The 21,102-nt window shown below is 36.4% G+C and overlaps 1 protein-coding gene across 6 annotated transcripts in view; it reads right to left on the bottom strand.

Moving 5' to 3' along the window:
- Window positions 1-21,102, bottom strand: part of svild (supervillin d) — a 133,261-nt gene that overhangs the window by 31,726 nt on the left and 80,433 nt on the right. For 4 of the 6 annotated variants that reach the window (XM_021480277.2, XM_073918319.1, XM_073918318.1 and 1 more), the window contains exons 6-12: window positions 20,046-20,488; window positions 18,053-18,188; window positions 6,599-6,746; window positions 6,317-6,400; window positions 6,113-6,193; window positions 5,839-6,022; window positions 102-274 (exon numbers count right to left, since the gene is read on the bottom strand). In XM_021480277.2, the coding sequence (XP_021335952.1) occupies window positions 102-274; window positions 5,839-6,022; window positions 6,113-6,193; window positions 6,317-6,400; window positions 6,599-6,746; window positions 18,053-18,188; window positions 20,046-20,488 (1,249 nt within the window). Of the gene's footprint in view, window positions 1-101; window positions 275-5,838; window positions 6,023-6,112; window positions 6,194-6,316; window positions 6,401-6,598; window positions 6,747-11,242; window positions 11,304-18,052; window positions 18,189-20,045; window positions 20,489-21,102 lie in introns of those variants that run through there. The other 2 variants (XM_073918320.1, XM_073918321.1) reach the window with 1 other exon arrangement.

The raw sequence follows: 21,102 nt of genomic DNA, 5'->3' as shown, positions 1-21,102 counted from the left end.
TTCACTTAAGCTGTCATCATTAAAGGACTGCCATTCCAAAGCTGAAGCAAATGTAATACAAATATTCCATGAATTCAACACAAATCGTAAAAGAAACTTACTCCGCTCCATTTGTATTCTTTTGGTCTCCACCGAGGCCACATTGAGTCTCTGCTCAGTGTAAGTCTGCCTAAGGTCATCTCGTGCTGCCAGGGCACGAAGAGGGTTTCTTGAGCTCTTGGCTCGTCTGCATGGCCGCACTGAACGCTTGTGTTCCTCAACTGCAGATGCCAGTCTAAAGTTGACAAAGAATGCATCCATTACTGGCCTATGACTGTTTAGCTTTCGAAAAGTTTGTGACCCCACACAGTCATGCACAAATTCTTACTGATCTATGCTAATAGGTACAGATTTTAACCAGTCATGGGTGGGGCTTACAGCTACCATGATTTCACAATTAAGGGAAATCTGGAACAGAGTGTTTTTAAACACTGCTTCTAATGTATGAGAATTTTATACACTGTAAATCCCATCAGTCAACTTTATCAAATGAAATCATGAGTGTAGTTAACTGAAAATTTACTGAAAGTTAATTCTACTCATTTAAAAAGAGTTTTGAACTGTGTTGAAGGTGATGAGTTAATTAAATACCTCATTACTTCAACTTAAATAGAGTAAATTCACAGTACTACATAGATTAGTTGTTTTGTGTAGTCAAATGGTTTGTAGCAATCGTTTTCCTCAAACGGTTTAAGTTGGCTTAACTCTTTTGGTTTTACAGTACTCAGTTGGTTTGAGTTCTCTTAATTTATTGGGTTTTACCGTGCTCAAAATGCATTGTTTATGTATGTGGACTAGTTTCACAGTACTCATTGGGACTAATTTAAATGGTTTGTTGCAATCGGTTTCCTCAAATGGTTTGAGTTATCTTAAATTTTTGGGTTTTACAGTGTACATAAAAAAACACTGTGTTTTTTTTACCTCTATAGTATGGCTGCATAACAGGTCTACTTTAAAAACAGGTAACATTTTTGCTATCCTCATGGCCTTCATTGGACACTGGGAACAACTTAGGCCCAATCCCAATTAAATTTTTGTACCCCTACCCCTTCCCCTTGGCCATTACAACCAAGGGTTAAGGGGAAGGGCTTCAAAGTTTGCCCCTAAGAATTGGGACAGCACTACAGCACCCGCACACATCATCATATGTCATTGTGATCTCTTGCTTCATATAAGATCACGATCGCGACTGTTGTAGTTATATTATTGTTGAACAATATTATTATATAAGTTGTGGAATTTTTTGGTATTTATCTTCAGGAGATCACTGAAGGCATATATTATGTTATCATAATGATATAATGTGGCAATAAGATCGTAATTGTACTGTGCATTTCCACAGGGGCCATATTCATCTGTGTAAACACACCAAAAACAGCATTAACATTATAGCAGACACTGTAAAAAGCCCATTCTCAGCCACTAGACATTACTGACAGGGTGTCCGAGTCTCATCGAGTGTCAGAATGTTGTGGAACTGCTATACAAGAGTTATGATTATGGATTATAGATTGCAAAATTTAGCGGGTTTTATTTTATCTTTTTTTTTTAAAGCATGACGGTAAAACAAGTACACAGTTATGAAAATGTCAAAACATGCTTGTTTGTTGTAAAAATTCATAAAAATGACAAAAAATACTAATTTGTGGATCTCCTTATTTCCGGGTGCAGTGATTCTACTGTTGTGGCTGGTGTGTTCTGGGAAATTTTCTTACACCTTGGTTTCGAGTGTGGTCTTGAAAAATCTTCATTTGAAGGGGCATTTACCCCTTTCCTTTAGCCCAATGCCTTCAAGTTAAAGAGAATTGGGACACCCCCAGCCCTAGAAGTAAACGCGCAAAACGAGGGGGAAGGGGAAGGGCTAAGGGGTAGAATTGGGATTGGGCCTTACTCTCTACTACTCATTTACCAATAGCACCACATCTTATAGGTTCCACAGACTGCATATATCAAATTAAATTGTTCTTTGATATTTACATAGAAGGTATGTCGTATAGGTTAAGTGAAAAAAAAATTCTGATGAAACATTCAAAATGGTCTGCTTTTACCTTATTTGGAAGGGTCATTAATATTAATGATTATCACACAGCAAACAAAAATATGCTTTCGAGGATGAATGCAGGAGCTGTGATGTGTGAATACAAATAGTAAACTAATCATATTTACATTTTCAAACAAAAATATTTCAACAAATTGAGCAAATGCCAGGTCAAATTGGAATAATTTTACCCTAAGTGGTGGAGCTCCAATTGTATTTTCATGTGAGCCTGGAACAGCATGGTAGGAACAACTGTGCTGGCAGAGTGTGAGAAATGTTGCCAGGCTACCAGCTTCTTCATAACAGGCTAAGTAATAGTGCACTACTTGTTTTTTTTTTTTTTTTTTTTTGTAATTTAACAAAGTAATCATCAGATAAAAATTACTTTTAAAAACAGACATATCTGATCATAATCCAAATCACTATTTACATAACATTTGTGTTACCAAAGCAAGGACTTACACAATGACTGTATTATATTCCAAAGAGCTTCGTTATCAGTGCCATCATAGAAAATGAAACCGTATCCGTGGTGACTGGCTTAGACTGGCACAAAAAGGAAAGCAAATCAGAAGCATTTAGTCTGATAGCGGAAAAGTGGTTAAGCAGCTCCAGAGCTCCAGCTACTTGAATTATGGGTTGTGGCTAAACTAGGTTCAATTATAATTCTATCTGACAAAAGCAACTTCAACAGCTGCATCTATCTAATTGCAATTCTACTATTTAGGCCTTTTAACTAGGGGTGGGCAGGCAATAAATCACTAATTCAAGAATGTCTAAGAAGACATTTTTACTGACACACCCAGAAATTTAACTAAGAATTCTAAGAATACTGCATGTAACATACGTCTAGAATAAGCACTGTAATCAGTGTAAACATCACAGCTTTCCCAACAAACACACAACGTTGCCTCAACGTAAAGACCTTCCTATAACGTTGTACCAACCTTGTAAAAACATTGAGGATTTACATTGTTGCCGAAGGTTGTCACAATGGTGTCATAATGTTGTCATATAAATGGCTGTGACTTTAGGTTATGCCTAGGCGGCATGGACGACCACTGTACAACATTTACTCGTCATCAATGAATCCGTTTAAATTTCAACAGACCATTTGGCGCCATTCAACAACGACAGAGGAGACGTAAGTATTGCTTTATTTCTTCTTGATAAATAAGTCATCAGTGGTTCTTTCTCTGACTGCTTTCTCCGTACCAACAACTACACTAGTCTTCGGCTGCGCTTCCCGGTCTTCTGTTTGCATTTTAATTAATTAACTATTTAATATTTTAATGCTTTCTTGTTTACTTTTCTTGTTTGTTTACTTTCTCAATTTACATTTTAATTTAACTTTGAGTTTAATTAAAGTTGATTATTTAATATAATCTAAACTTTATTTTATACTGTTTGCTTGTAACTGGATGTGTACTATATGTATTAAATGTTGTAAAATATATAATAAAGTTTAATTATATTCATTTGAGTGGCATTTTTACACTTCAAAGCCTACACATGCAGTTGTTAAATTAAAAAGGAAAAAAGAATGAACAATATTTAATATTAAGCAATACTGGACCATTATTACTGCTTATCCTGTATTCTAAGCAGTGTTGATAAACTGCGAGGAAAAAAGCATTTTTACGTATAGTAAGAACGTTGTCTCATGGTTGCTGAATGTCAACAGACAATGTTGCTACAGCCTTCTCACGTCTTACATTTCTACGTTGTAACAATGTATCGAGCATGTAAGTGGCGACGTTGCCATGTTGTACAAGACATAGCTACAACGTAAATGTATTTTTTTGGGTTGGAATCCAATCAAACTTATTTCCAGGAAGATTGGATAAGATTGTGCAAACTTAACTCACAGAAATCCTGTATATTTAAACTAATCTGAGGATGACTGAGGATCTGCTGAAGAGTTTCCAGAATAGTGCGTCATGTGCATCAGACATTTAGGCAGTGCTTGATGTGACATACAAGGCTTAGATTAATCATAGTCCAACATTTACTAACACTAACCCTAACACTAGAAAAGAAGGCAGCTTATAGTGCTCCAAAATCTCTATGTACATTTCAGCAATAATGGTGCCACCACAGAAGTGTAAGTTATCTTTGCCAAGGGCACTGACACAACCCCATACCATGATACTGGCTTTTGGACTTGCTGCTGGTAACAGTCTGGAGGATTTTTTTCTTCTTTGGTCTGGACTAAATGGCATCAATTTATCCAAAAATGTACCCTAAATACTGATTCATTTGACCACAGTACAAGTTTCCACCTGCAGTGGTCCAACCCAGATGCCTCCGAGCCCAGCGAAGTCGACGGTGCTTCTGGACATTGTTAACATATGGCTTCCTTTTGGCACAGTACAGTTTTAACTTGCATTTGTGGATGTAACTAGCTGTATGTATTGTGGAAATTTTTTTGGATGCTGCTTTTGTAGCAAATTCTAATCAGAATCACATGTTGACATGTTGTTTCAAATCACATCATTATTTAAGTAATTTACCTGATTATTAGCCCTAAGTTGCTCAAGTCCACACTTTTTTGGAATGTGTTGCAGGTCTAAATGATAGGAAATAATGTATTTTGTGTTTATATCAATGAAATACAAGTCAAATATAACACTACTTTTCTATTTATTTGCATTTTCCATAGTGTTTCAACTTTTTCTGATTTGGGGTTGTGTATACGTATATACACACCCGTTAGCTCCTATTTTTCTTTTCCTACAGCATTCAAGCCACAACACCAAATTCAGCAAACACCTTAAGAGGCCGATCACACTGAACGTGCATATAGGTTCCAAAAACGCGAGGTGCACCTCACTGGCTTTTTGTTGTCAAGAAAAAAAGAGCACGGTGCGCTTTATGTCGCTAGGCAACGACTGAATCAGCTGGATATTTTTTGAGAATGTTGCTGTTGATATTAATTGTAATAATTAATAATATTGTGATATTCATGATTTGTGAAATCATACAGCTCTGGATAACCCAAAACCACAAGTCTCTCCTTCATCTTCAAAAGTCTCCGTTGTTGTCACAAACACTGCAGGCACCTCAACGGAAACCCCGCCTCTGCTTTCCTTTGATTGGAGAATGAAAAAGACGTGAGTGACATGAAGTAACATGCTTTTTCCGCTCAGAGTTGACTTTTTTTGAACTGAGAGCGCACGGCGCAAGGACGAAAAAACACATTTTAACAGCAGGCAGTTAAAATGCATAAGCAGCGCACAAAACGCTCGCGTCTGTTAGTAAACCATTCAAAAGAGGCGCCTCTCAACGCATAAAGCTCGATTGGTGTGTTCTCTAACTGTGTGTGTTTTTATTTGATCCAACTTATGCAATTGCCATATCAGACTTTCAAACACAATACAAATTCTCATAGACTTCCATGAAGGGGCATTTTATCACTAGCTAGGTTTTGTCCTAAATTTAGCAAAGCATTCTAGCAGAATACCTCACATGCTAGCTTCAAACTTTCAACTTTCTCAAAAGTGTTTCAAAGCTTTGTTAAGCCAGCACCCAACTTGACATCAAACTTTACTCTTAGAGCTGTTCTTGGTGTCTGATGAAACCAAAAAAAAAAAAAGTGTATGGTGTTTAGGCCAAGTTGCAGCCTATAATTTATTTAATATTTTAAGCCCAAGAGTTGTTCAAGAATAGTTCATACAGAGATCCAGTTGATATGTAAAACACCTTTAATAAATGCATATTTTATTATATAGCACAAAAATCAGATAAAAACCCTTTCTCACTTGGGCGTGTTGGACTGAATAATGCTGAAGTCTTCTTCCTCATCCAGCAGGACACTGGAGCTCAGAGCAGTGGGTGATAAGCATTTGTAAAAACGTCCAAAAGTCTCCTCGTCATCAAAGGTCATCACCTCTTTTTCTTTCTCCTCCATCACCTCGATTGTGGAGTTCTTTGTGCCCAAACTGCCTGCATATTAAGCAAAAAGAAAAGCAGATCACTGAAAACTGTTTCAATATGTAGAAACACATTGTTAATGAAGCAATTTTAATAAATAACCTTTATTATGAAGTTTGTCCAAAAATGACTCCAGTTTGTCCAGTCTTTTATCTCCCTCAGCATCAGGACGCGTGGAGATTTCTGCCCAGGAGATGTTTCCACACATGAAAGAAAACCACTTGTATAGACAACAGCCTCAGCAATATATCATTGTGGCATGTGAGTACTTAAACAAAGGTCAAAGAAAATGACAGCAACTGATACCTTCCAGTGGTTTGACTGGTGTGCTGCTGCAGGCTTTTTTGCTGAGGATGATGGGAACATCCTCTCTGCTGGGTGACACCAAGCCTGATAGGAAACAGATGTGTCAACATGAAAATGCATCACAGCTTGAGCAACAGAATGCACACTGAAACCCGATGTTCCATTTTCAGAGATCCTGATAATGTAACGTAAAAAGTTTAACATGCTTTGTGCAGTGAGATAAGTTTGTGCACACCACATAATAATCTTTGGTGACAAACCAGAGACTAATTAGTTTCTCACCTCTTTTAGCCATACGGCCAGCAACAGAGAATTGTGTGGAGTCATTAGAAGCTCCTTTGCCTTTAACTTTCCATTGTTCCTCCTTCTCCTGTAAGATCTTCATTCGCTCAGCCAAGGACATCTTTGGTTCCACATCTGCAGAAGATTTCTAAAGGGAATAAGAGAAGAGAGGAAACTTGAATCTGATTCAGTCTGAGTATCTTCAGAGTATTTTCCTGAATAAAAACAACAACTACATGTTAAAACCATGTATACAGACTAGGGCACCTAAATATCATCCGACTAAGAAATGAAGACAAGTAAACTGACATTGTAATATGAGGCAAGGGAATGTGCACTTATCAAAATAAAACACCATAAGCTTCACCTTTTAGGAGCAATAACAATTACAACCATTTAGAACCACACATGTGTGTGTTGGTCTCCAATCTACTGACAATCAAGAAAAACATTCTTCTTTGTCTTGCTCAGGCGGTTCCAGTCAGTCCTTTGCAAGATTTATAGTGTTCACACACAAGCTACAAATATCTTTCCAAAGAATTTGCAGGGCCTGAAATGGCTGGATCATTAAACAGACAAATAGCACAAGAGGGTTATTCACTTCAGCCATCATGTTCTAAAGGGAATTTTAATTAGATGGACCAGCATGTGGATAAATAACATAAGACCACAGAGAGAATTTAAATGTGGGGCTGATGCAAGAACTGAAGTGCAATTTGAAGCTGTTCAACATGTCAAATATATTTAACTGCTTTCAAACGTCTTATCCACTCGAGTCCACTTAGAGAGTGGATTAGTTTTGTCATAAGCACCAGTACATCAGTGTCAAGCCAATAATAAAAAAACTAACGACATAACGACCAGCATTTCTGCTGTACTGGCAGTAAAGTGTGCTAGGTCAATCCTGGTATGTGCTGAATCTGATAGATGGCTGCTTTCAGTCAGTCAGTGAATCAAATAAATCAACCAATCAATAAATCAGTCAGTCAATCAGTCCCAGATGTTATAGCCAGATAAATATATAAAACCTGACAAATGTCCTGTTGCCTATCCAAGTTTTAAGAACAACAAATAATAACTTAAGTTCTAGTTCAGGGGTCATCAATCTTGTTCCTGGAGGGCCGGTGTCCCTGCAGGGTTTAGCTCCAACTTGCCTCAACACACCTGCCTGGATGTTTCAAGTATACCTAGTAATACCTTGATTAGCTTGTTCTGGTGTTTTTCCTCCAGGACACCGGCCCTCCAGGAACAAGTTTGGTGACCACTGTTCTAGTTTATCATGTGTGGCTTATATGAAAGGCAAAGGCCTCTAGATTTCGCATATTTTACCAAAATAAAATATTACCATGCCTTGTTTTTTAATTATTTAATTTGGACAGTAAGGTCTGACTTTGCTTAGACAAAAGTCTTGTCACTTAACAGAAATAATGTACAGTATAGAATATAAAGTCATGGTGCAGTGGAAATAGAATTAATGTTGTGTATGACTCCCATAAGCCTGAGCATCCACACATTTCTGCAATGACTCAAATAACTTATTAGTAAAGTCATCTAGAATTGCAAAGAAAGCATTCTTACAGCACTCCTAGAGTTTATCAAGATCTTTTGGATTCATCTTCAATGCCTCCTCCTCCATCTTACCCCAGACATGAACCAATTATGTTCATATCTTGTGACTGGGGTGGCCAATCCTGGAACACCTTGACCTGTGTGGAGGCTGAAGTATCAGGCATGTGATCAGCCAAGGACAAAAAAAGAAAACGATAAATAATAATAATCTTTATTTAAATGCTTAATATTAGCCACACAATTAAGTTTTATTTTTTATCAGTTTAACTGTTGAGCAGTTTAATAGACACATAAGTAATAAAATTAATACGTTTATTATCGCCTACTTTGTACCTCAATAAAGGGACAGATCCACACACTGCCACTAAATGATGCCACTGACTCAATTTAGTGCTCTTGTGTCCACAGAATATAATTTTTCCTTTAAGTTAGTAGACTCTATATTCCACGTTTATTCTATAAATAAACTACTGCTCAGTCAATGATTTGAACAGTAAAAATATTAAGTCATGTTGAAATGAGCAGCTTTATATACTTTAACATTCCACCCTGAATAAATGCTAGGCTGTAGCACAAGGACAGATGACTTGCAGAGGATAATAACAAATGTGCATCCTGCTGCTTTATTTATAATGTACATAGAGTGCACATGGTCATGACGCGCAAATGTGAGAGCGTGCACAGGCGAGCCCACATTCAAATTCTCAAATCTTGTATATTATCAGCGGCTTAGTCATATGCGCACTTAATAGAAGTACACAATATCATTATATTATATATAGTAGCCTAGTAGATCTAAAATTACATCCATGAATGGTGTCTGGAACAAAGCAGTTACTGCTCCTTCTTGTGCACAATGATGAACAGTAAAGCTACCTCAAGCTGTTGATGTTGCCATCCACTCTGAAGATCTCTCACAGGCCCCCATACATAATGTAACCCCAAACTATGATTTTTCCTTCACCAAACATGACTGATTTCTCTGAGAATCTTGGGTCCAGTAGGTCTCCTGCAGTATTTGTGATGATTGGGATGCAGTTCAACAGATGATTCATCAGAAAAATTTACCTTCTGCCACTTTCCCAAATGATCATTTAGAGGTCAAGTTATTATTTGTTGCTCTTACAACTGGGATTGATGACAAGACTTTTGTCAGTGTATATAGCTCTATTGTTAAACCAGTAGAGTGAGAACACACGTTGCCAAATTTATATTCAAACTCGAGTCACCCATATACAGTAAGTACCAAGGCTCGATTTATAAATAACAAAGTGTTTTGTAAAAAACACTAAAAAAAAGCAAAAATGACAAATACGATTTAGTAATATCAGATTCTCCAGAAAAAAAATAGCTCAGACAAGTTTCAAAATCCATCTTACATTATCCATAAGCCACTCATATATCCGGAATCCACTGAATTTATTGGATTCTGACAACAAAGACTAAAAATGAGTCCTCAGAGTGGAATAGGACAGAAACTGAACTACTAGACAGCTGGCTTAAAGACTCATATTGCTTACTGCCTATTCACATCTGGAGCATGCGGTCATCACAGGTGTCCCTTTCTGTGCCTAAGTGGGGGAAAAAAAAGGCCCTTGTAAATTCTGGAATTTAATGTTCAGAGCCCTGTGGATGAATAATATCTGACATGTTCCCAGCCCCTTTATATGTGCCAAAAGTCATAAAGCTTTTAAGCCAATCATTTCAGGAGAGTTTCCGGTGCTGTGGGGTGGAAGGAGCTGGAATACTAACCCTAAAGCCACACAGGAAGACAGCATTCTTACAAGGAACTCAGGACACAGAGCGTTAGTTACCGTATATCTAAAGATAGATACTGACAGAACTGACAGAGCTGCCAAGTCAAGCTGAAATCATTATTACAAAATCGTTTCACATTTACACACTCACACACACACACACACACACACACACTCACACTCACACTCACACACACACAACACACAACACACAACACACACACAACACACACACAACACACAGACACTATAGGGAAGTGTTAAGGTGCATCCCAAATGGCATACTTATGCACAATTCTATGTCATCTAGTTGTATAAATAGTGTAAGTAGTGTGTTCACACTGAAATATTCTTTATATTCTGAGTAGATTAAGTGCATTTTAAATTCCCGGATGCTCCACTTATTGAACCATTAATAAGAAGTCTGGACTGTTAGACGCACTCAACAGCCACAGTTTTGATCATGTTGCAGAAGGGGTGGAGCTATCAGGCACTTAAGTTTAATTACTTTATTTCGAATAATGACAGCAAAATTCTACTACGAGAGTGGTTATGCTGCTCTCTGATGCTGAATGTGGTTATACTCAAGACAGGTATTATTTGATAGTTTGGTCATTAGTTTCACTTATTTGGCAACCATCAAACATCATCTGTGAAACGCTTTGAATGCGTTTAGTAAACAACCATTAGTGTTATATTTGAGATGGCACTAGATTCATATACTATGCTGTTGAGTATGTAAGTGCGTAAGTACATAGTGTATAAGTTCATAGTGTATAGTGTGCCATTTGGGATGTGTCTTAAGTGTACGTAAGTGTGTGGAGAGACAATTTATGGGTAAACTCCTAAACATTTTTAATACTTTTATTGCCTTTTTTTTTTTTTGATAGAAAACAGATTCAAGGCATCCATACAATGTTTATTTTACCTGATATGAATCCTTGTTTTTTTAATTTTATGTTACATTTTTTACAACTGCTCTTAGGGACAGAGTTGGTATATTGTTCAGTAAAGCGTGTGTTTTTACCCAGTATTTATTATTTTTTTTTTTTGTCATTTTTAAAAGTTTAAAGCACCTTGCTCAACATGTGTTGTTGTTAAACATGCTATAGTAATATATTTTGTTGTTGTGGATTTCACAGTTTTTGTTTTTTTAGATTATTTTTTGTGTGTGTACGTTTCAAGCATGAATGAATAAGATTATTTTGAACCATATGCTGTGATTATTTGATTAAACACAACGAAAAATCCATAATTCACCAAAAAAGACCAAAACAAAACAAAAAACAAACAAAATACATTGTACAGTGTTACTCACCTGGGAGAGGGGCTCTACAAACTATGCTGAGGCAGATAGGGAAAGCAGAGGAGATAGGACAGGTGCCTGAGGTGAAGAAGGAAATGACAGAGGGAGTAAAGAGCGATCAAAAGGTCATTCCGAATACACTTAGGTGGAGGTCACAAAAGAAATGACTGGGTCACAATTCAAATAGAAAAAATACCATGTTTTCCCATATATTGCAGAAGTTTAAAAAAACTTAGATCATTTCAGTGTGGTCGTGTCATTAGTCCATAAACATTTCCTGCTTGTTAATACAGAATTTCATAACTGTAATAAGAGGCAATTCAATCATACTGTAGCTTAAAGTTAAAACAACTATCATAACATTATTTATCAATATGTTGCTCTTTTCTTTTGGTTTTTGGAAGCTACATGTAAATAAATAAAAAATGTAAAACAGGAAATATGTTATAACCATTGTTTTTTTTTTTACATCCCTCAAAATGTTCTATATGGCTTTATTTTTTTTTTATAAACTCAACATCTTACATTGAAACACAGAATCTTTCCAAGTTGAATTGACTCACTTTTTTATGGCAGCTGGTGAAGTTGAGTTTGTAAGTTGTGAAACCAACGTGAAACATTTTACAGTGTGCACTCCAAATGAAATGTTAAGTGTAATGTTAAATGGTATTTCTAGTTAGATCATATTTAACCTAATTAAAGGTGCTGTATGTAAGTTTTTGACTCTTCTAAAGTATTAAAAAATACCACAATATGTTTGCAAATATTTAAGAAACATGCCAAGTGAACATACTTGTTTATCTGAAAAACAATGTTGAAGTAAGGTATTCTGCTTTCAAAATGTGTTTTCTGTGCCGGAACACTGTCTTTGTTTTGGTCATTTTAACCTGCCCAACATCAGTTTAGCCTATTATATTTCAGCACCCTGGGTTGCCTTGGTGGAAAACCTCGTATTCCATTCTTTTATTTAGAAAGGCTCTAAAACCATGCGTCTGTGACTGAAATGTAACCTCCAGTGGACAGTAGCAGAGTCTGAAATGAGACAGATTCAGTTCCACATGAGGTTAATAATTAGCAAACGGTATAAATATTACTAACATTAACATTAGTTGAGCAGGTTACATTGAAACCGCGTGTCTTAACAACACGCTTTGTGACAAGATGTGATAAGAAATTTGGCTGTTTGCACCAGAAGAAACACAACAGAAATGTAAATACAGGCATTCAGAAGAAATTATATATTTAATAAATACTAACCTCTTTAACATTATTAACTGTACATGCTGAATCATTCATCCGTGTTCAGTTCTAAAGTTCAATTACAAACTGTTTATTTAATTTTCAAGATCTGAGATGACCTGCTGCTGCTTTCAGTATATTGCAATAAATGTCATGTAAAATGGCATTCAAACTCAGATTGTTAGCATTTAACACTAAAGAAAGCACATGAGGTGTACCTGAGGTGGTAATAGTCAGTTTTCTGTTGTTCACAAAATATAAGTCACTTCTAATATATCAATATCAGGTGTTGGTTAGGATGAAAGCTCCTTTTAATATGAAAAAATATTCCCTCTATCGGGTGTCATTGTTTTTATAAAGAACACTGTTTAAATCACTTGCTCCTGTTCTCAATCTGGCAACCTGCGCTTGTGTTTGTTTTGATCCAGCAGTGCAATACCTAATTCAACCACTGGGTGTCAAACGTACATACTGCACCTTTAACATTACTAAAAGTACATTGGCTGAGTGACTGAAGTTGTTGAGTCACAGTTCTGACTTTCATTTTCAAACGGTTTGCTAGCTATATTATTTTCAAAATCTGAGGTCAGCTGATTGCTGCTGCTTTCAGTATGGCAATAAATGTCACTTAAAATGCTTTTCAAACTCCCATTAGTGTCATTTAACCAGAAATAACGCATATAATATGTTTCTGAGGTGATGATTGTCATTAGTTTAAGCTGTTGTTTTGGTGCGACGTTGCCAAAATAGAAAGAGTTTCTGAAAGAGAAATTTAGTTTGTCGCTTTCACATGGTTAGGAGATAACTCGTTTTAACATGAAAAATATATATTTTATTGCTTTATCTGTGTTGCATCATGTGTAGTTAATACATAGTGTTAGCATTGATTGATGGCCTAAAAGCTATAAAGAAAATAAAGAAAAAATTTACAATTGCTATTAATTTAATACAAGTATTATAATAATAAAAAATCTAGAGTAAAGAATGACCCAGGCACTTAACGTTTTTTATTTTATTTTATTTTTTATTTTTTGTGAGATTCACCTGTTAGGGATGTAAATCAGTGCAGAGGAGTAGAAATAAGAAAATGTAAAATATAAATACAGCAGCCATTTTAAATCTCAAACAACTCAAACGAAAACCCACAAAGAGCCAAGAGCTCACCAAACAAACTGTTCATTATAGAAGTTTAATGACAATCCAAAGTTCTCGAATAGTTATTAGAATGGTGTGCCTGGAGGTCAGACTCATGACTGAAGAGGTGCAAAGCTAGGAGCCCCTCCAGGGGTACTGAACAAAGAAAGAGAGATTTAAAGAGTGTGAAAGAGAAAAAGAGAGAGAGAGAGAGAGAGAGAGAGAGAGAGAGAGAGAGAGAGAGAGAGAGAGAGAGAGAGAGAGAAACTAGGCTGAGGTCATTGAAACGGTTCCCAAGCAGGTTTCCCATAAAATGTAACTGCCGTCAAATGTTTTCATTCGGCTCTGCTTTAGCTGAGCTCACACTTTTAAACAGCCTCCAGTGAGCACTCACAAAGTGTGAGACAGAGCAAGTGAGAGAATAATGAAAAACAAAAGAGAAACTGACCCATGCTTGGGAGTGCAGAATGACTTTCTTTGTAATTTAATCTGATCTGAAAAGGGGCAACATGACAATCCCTGATCCTCATCATCTACTGAATCATTTGACAAATACAAAAAATGAGGCTCTCATACTGACCAGGTCCAGCAACGCTCAGTGGGAGACTGAAACTTTTGGCATTAAGCTCTGTTTCATGTAAAATAAATTATTGGAACATTCTGTCAGTAGAAGAGAAGCTGAAGCAAACCATTATGTGTGCTTGATAAAGGCCTGCCACAAGCTGAGGACAGGAAGCAGCAGTAAATGGATGAAGCCGATCGCCCAAGTATATTTGATGACAAATAAATATTTGATGTGTTTTTTAACAAATATTATCATCCTTTCACACTTTTTCATATCCGCCAAAGATAACCAAACAACCTTTTAATTAACCAGTGGAAAATCTTGTGCCCTACACATTTTGTATTGAACTTTGTGTGTGCATGAAAACAGTCAACAACAGACCTCAGTCTCAAGTGCTCTGCAGAGAACCAAAGAGATGCACCTTTTTCAGGCTTTAAAATGCATCTGGACGGTGTTTCTAAAATGTAAGGAAGTCGGCTTTTGCTTTTTAAATTTGTTGCATTTTTGCACTATTCTTTTGTTAAAGAATACTTTCTACTTGTCTTTACAGCTGACCGAGAGCAAATTAAAATAATAGATTCTTTAATCTAAACAATTAAAAAAAAACTTACTAAATACTCAGAGAAAACGAAACAACATCTAAACTGGCTGCAAAATATCTGTACACCATTAGAAATGGTCAATCAACTCATTTGCCTTATTTAAATAATCTACACATTTTATTGTAATTTATTTCTTATTTGCTGTGTATGTTCTTAATTTGATGATGTTAATATATTACATATTTTATACATATCTAAAATGCTTTGGCAATACTGTACTAAATGTCATGCCAATAAAGCAACCTAAACTTGTCACATGTAGTTAAACATTTTTATGCCATGGGTAAAGGATGTGTTTCAATCTGGCTACCAATGCAAGTATATTTCAGACCTGTGGGAAACACTGTGAATGTGTTGGTGATGTGCAACCCTGACATAAGAATTGCATACTTTTCATTTTTTATATAACTATAAATTGCTTAGAAGAGAATGTTTTAACTATTGCACTTTGCAAGATATTAGTGTTCAGCTTAAAACTGCAAAGTAATTTTGATAAGGACCTTTCGATGTATTAAAAAAAAATGAATGAAAAAAACGGCATTTATTCCAATCTAACTAAAAAAAAAAAAGACTTTGCTCAGAAGAAACAATATCATGGGAACTACAGTGAAAATTTTATATTTAAAAAACATTTAAAAGGATTAATTAATTATTTAAAAAAAGGAAAATTATTAATTAATTAAAAAAGGAAAAAAAATCACGGGAGAGCTTTATTTGGACTTCAGAGGTATAATTTTGCATACAGGTAACAATATTTTTGTATCTTTAAGCAGATATTTTCTTGCGAAATGGTACAGTAGAATATGGACACTAATCCCTGTTCCTTCAGGAGTACCATTTGGAAGAGTTTAGCTTTAACAATGAACCAAAGTTTTCACTACTATTTAGAATATTATGTGTGTAAAACGTATTACACATAACAACTATAAAATACTTTAATAAATTAAATATCTGTATCTGTCTATCAGATTTAATCTCTCACCTAACAAAAATATTAATAATGACCAGTTAAAAAACATCAAATGTACAGCCATTTTCAGATCTCTCTAGAGATGTTCAGAAGGATTTAGGTCTGGGCTCTGGCTGGGCCACGCAAGGACATTCAGGAAGTTGTTGGGAATCCACACCATTGATATTTTGGCGGTGTGCTTTGGGTCATTGTTCTGCTGGAAGATGAACCGTCGCCCCATTCTGAGGTCAAGAGCACTCTGAAACTGGTTTTCATTCAGGATGTTTCTGTACATTGCTGCATTCATCTTTCCCTCTATCCTGACCAGTCTTCCTGTTCCTGCTGCTGAAAAACATCCCAACAGCATGATGCTGCCACCACCATGCTTCAATGTAGGGATGTTATTAGCCTGTTGATGAGCGGTGCCTGATTTTCACCAAACTGGCATTCACTCCAAAGAGTTCAATTTTAGTCTCATCAAACCAGAGAATTTTGTTTCTTATAGTCGGAGAGTCCTTCAGAGGCTTTTTGGCAAATTTCAGGTGGGAATTCAGTGGCTTCCGTCTGGCCACTCTACCATACAGGCCTGAATGGTGGATATCTGCACAGATGGTTGTCCTTCTGTAAGTTTCTCCTCTATCCACAGAAGAACGCTGAAGCTCAGACTAAGTGACCATCGGGTTATTGATCACCTCCCTGACTAAGACCCTTTTCCCCGATCACTCAGCTTAGATGGCCGGTCAGCTCTAGGAAGAGTCCTGGTGGTTTCAAACATCTTTCACTTACGGATAATGGAGGCCATTGTGCTTATTGAAACTTTCAGAGCAGCAGAAGATTTTTATGTAACTTTCCCCAGCCTTGTGCCTGGAGACAATCCTGTCTCTGAGGTCTACAGACAATTCCTTTGTCTTCATGCTTGGTTTGTGCTTTGACATGCACTGTCAACCCTGGGACCTTATATGGACAGCCTTTTCAAATCATGTCCAATCAACTGAATTTACCACAGGTGAACTCAAGTTGCTGAAACATCTCAAGAATGATCAGAGGAAACAGAATGTACCTAAGCTCAATTTAGAGCTTTACGGCAAAGGTAGTGAGTACTTATGTACATGTGATTTTTCAGGTTTTTTAGTTTTTATAAATTTGCAACAATTTCAACAAATCTTTTTTCACATTGTCATTATAGGGTATTGTGTGTAGAATTTTGAGGAAATCAATGAATTTAATTAATTTTAGAATAAAATAAAATTGTAAAAGTGAAGCGCTATGAATACTTTCCACATGCACTGTATTTGGGTCTTAAAAATCAAGATATTAAGATTTCAGACTTAATTTCCAGGCTTTTTAAATAACTCGAGTAAACCATGATTATTTGTAGACTAGGGTTATAAATTGATTGAATTAATACATTTTCAAAAAAGCACCATGATTCTGCCTGGAATGATTCTTAGCTTTGCTATTTTAAACAGCAGATAGCACTCTTGATTATTGTTTAGCCATACACAGAAATGAACATGGAAAAAATGACACTTATACATTCTGCAGACTCATGCACATAGTCAAATGTACTTGCACCTAGTATGCTACAAGATTTATGAAAACAGCCTAATTGGAACACTTCAGTAATTTGTATAAACATTTCCTAACTTTAATAATGATATTTTAGGTTTAAGTGGTATGTAAAAGGAATTGGAAGCAAGCTGAGTACAGCCAGAGGTGATTCTTGGCTCTCCAAGGCACTATGCAAAAGTGACCACAGTGCTCTTTATAAAAGATGAAGAGCGCATGTGGGAGGTGGGAATGAGGCGGGGGTGGATCATAATTTGTGGGATAGAGTGAATCAGTATCAGCCATCAGTAGGTCAAAACTAATTACAAAATTGATTCAAAAGATAAAATTGCAGTGCATTAGGAAAATCTGACAATTGATGCAGAATCATTTCTCAACATTGGTGCAACTGTTTGTAATGGGATTGCATTTAGATGGATATGCTGATCAGATTACTGGAATTGATTCTGGAAAAAAGTGAAAATCTTTTTGTGCTTACAGCCTTACAGACTTTTCAGCTGGATCAGCATTAGAAACACTTCCTGCCTCAGCTGTCCCTGTGGATTTCGCATCCCACAAACAGCTCCTCATTTCAAAAGAGCTTCCTCTGCAGTCCATTGTTTGAAGCTGTCTCCACCCCACACACACAACAACCAACACTGACACTGAATGAAAGCCATAATGCACTCAGCAACTGAACTTTAGAAGAGTTTCAACGGGCTAATGAAACCTATTTGTCTTTGGTATTGACAGGAACCTGCAACTACAAAAAAATGGATAAGTACCTTCTTCTTCCAGGCATTCTCACTTTCCTGCAGCTGGGAGTAACGGTTAGCCAGGGATGTCTGGACCACATTGGTGAGCTTATTAGTCTTCAGCTTGCCCCGACAATCAATTTCATCACTCTTGAACTCTGCCAGCCTGCCCAAAGTAGAGAAAACATGTAATAGAAACTGACACTGAAAGTAAACTTTTCACTTAACAAGTTTTATCCATTATAAGACTTGTACAGGGTTCATTTAAAGGTGGGCAATCTTAAAAACAAAGTTAGTGTATGCAGGAGGTGAAGGTTAAGATATCCATACTTTTATTATTTTTTTCAAACATTTGATCTAAATAATTTCATGATGTGTCAATTGAATAAATAAATTAGAAATTAATTGCATATTAAATTTAATTGTTAGATTATCGATCAGTAAAGTTATTCTGTGACAAAAGCCTGTTACATTTGAAATGTTGCATTAGATTTTATTTATTAATATATAAATAAATATATAGAAAGCAACAGTCGTGTGATTCAGAACGTTTTGCTTCATGGAACTAATTTGAGAAACAAACAGATATAGGCAATTTTTGATCCTGTGTCTTGAATTTTAGTAATTTATCACGTAGTGAGTTATAGTTTAGATAAAACTAATTAGCATCTCACAAAGCATTTATGTAAATTTTTTTAGTTATAATTTTTTCATGACCCTGGTGTTCCTAGTGTCATGTTTAACTGCTTTAGCTTAAAGTCCCCATGAAATTAAAATAAAGTTTTTTAGATGTTATTATCAGTATGTGAGTCTTAAGGGTATCTATATGCTAGTGTGCTCAAAAAGAAAGACAAAACTCGCATTTAAAGATATAAACCTTCAAAGCTTGTAGTTGTGAAAAACTAATCAGCCTAACTTAATCAACAATTTTTTACATCACTAAATATTTCAGGTTCTGATTGAATTTTCTGACCAATCAAATGGTCTATAGTATCTGACTTGTCTCACTCCCTTCTGATAGAATTATCAGCTGCTGCTTTCAGTATATGGCAAAAAAAAAAGTCATGTAAAATGTCATTCAAACTCACATTGTTAGCATTGAACATTGAATAAAGCACATGAGGTGTACCTAAGGTGATCTTTGGGCATACTCACAATATGTACAGTTGCCTTAGCATGCTTCCCCCCCCCCCCCCCCCCCCCCCCCCAAATATAAACAATCATAAAGTCCTCGTGCTGCAGGAATTAGGAAGTTTGCTGAAAGTGTGCAGTTTTCTTGTCAGTGAGGGGTTTGCGTCTTTAATAAACTATGACAGCTTACATTTATTTAACAGTAAGAATAATTAATAAACCCATATGAAACAGTCCCTTAAAAGAGCTTGATTAGCTAATTCAAGTGTGTTTGATTAGAGTTGGAGCTAAACTCTTCAGGACACCAGCCCTCCAGGACCCTTTAGGCTAGACAGTCAGACTCACTCCTGTTAGTCATCAATCTGGTAACCTGCGCTTGCATTTGTTTTAATCCAGTAATGCAGTACCTAGTTCAACCACTGGGCGTCAAACTTACAAACTGCACCTTTAAGTTGAAACTTACAAACAAACCTACACATTTTAAAAGCCTTTAAAGGGATTGTTCACCTAAACATTTTAATAAATTGACTCACTATTTACTCACCCTCAAGTGGCTCTAATCTTTTCTGACTTTCTTCTGTTGAACACAAAAGAAGATATTCTGAAGAATACTGAACACCTATAAACAATGATGTCCATAGTGGGAAAAATAAATACTAAGGAAGTCAGGTTTTCAGCATTTCAAACAATCATCTTGTGTTCAACAAAAGAAAGAATGTCAAAAATGTTTGGAACAAGTGAAGGGTGAATAAATGATGACAGAATATTCATTTTAGGGTAAACAGTCCCTTTAGCGTGCTTTTCAACATTAAAACGACTTTTCCCAATCTCCAATGCACTTATCAAGAAAACAGGTAACAAAATATAAAAACATTTTTAAGACTCATTTTACCTCTCTTTGAGAGAGGAACTTGTGCTCCCATCCAGGCTGCTGTCTAGCTCCTCACCATCTTCAGACTGGGAAAGGGAAGGTGATTTGTCCACTGTATCTGGAGAAGGAGAGCGAGGAGTCTCACTTGAGCTGCTTTCCTCTCTCTGCAGCCTCCTTTCCTCTCGGTCCTCCTCATCCTCTTCATTTTTTTCTTCATTTCCATCAACAACAGTCAGCTCCTTGCAGATAGTGGTTCGCTCTTGTTCACCAGGTTCTAAATCCAGACTGGTTGAACGGCTCTTCTTTAGGATGCCTTTAATACTGCGCTGACCTGAGTCCTGTCTCTGCAGAAGTGGCGTGGCAGCTGTGGGCTCTTTGTCCACATTCAGAACTCCAGGGAAAATGCTCGAGTCCTCCATGTGCACAAAATGTTTCTCTCTTGCTTTCTGGTCATTCTCTTTAGCCTAAAGTACATAAGTAAAGGATTAAGGCCAAATAAATAAAGGAACAAAAATACATTCAGTCTTTAATTTTTTTTTTTTTTTTTTGGAGTAAAGTTGTTCTCCCTAATATAAAGCAGATGCATGATGTGTCCAACAAAACTAACAACTTTTTTCCTAAAGATTTCTTCTCTTATATTGTTTGCATTCACTGGAACGCTGTGCATGTTGGACTCCATTGCCTCCTGACATGTTACCTCCAATGTGCCTGTGTTTTGTTTCAAACCCAGAAAAACATTTACGCAAACTTAACAGGGAAAGAACAAGATAATACTGCAGCAAAGGGTGAATTAAGTCTCATAGACACTGTGCTCTGAAGTGTAAGGAGAAAGTTTGTGTTATTTTCCCTACCCAAAGATGAGGCTTTGAAGAGTCAGTGCTTTACACAGTTCATGGACCAGTTTCTTCCTCCATTTCACAAGTGTAAGTGCGTGTGATTAAAATGGTTGCCTCCTTGTTTTCTCTAGCTTGCAAAATATGTATTTAATTGTATTTTTTTTACTTGTAACCGCTTGTCCTGTATCTGGTTAACGCTCTATATTCTCATATCGTGTCTAAAGCCACACTGAATATGTGAT

This window comes from Danio rerio, chromosome 12 (genome assembly GCF_049306965.1).
Source record: "Danio rerio strain Tuebingen ecotype United States chromosome 12, GRCz12tu, whole genome shotgun sequence".
Lineage (NCBI taxonomy): Eukaryota > Metazoa > Chordata > Actinopteri > Cypriniformes > Danionidae > Danio > Danio rerio.
Note: the sequence above shows the minus strand (reverse complement) of the source record. Positions and strands in the feature narration are given on the sequence as shown.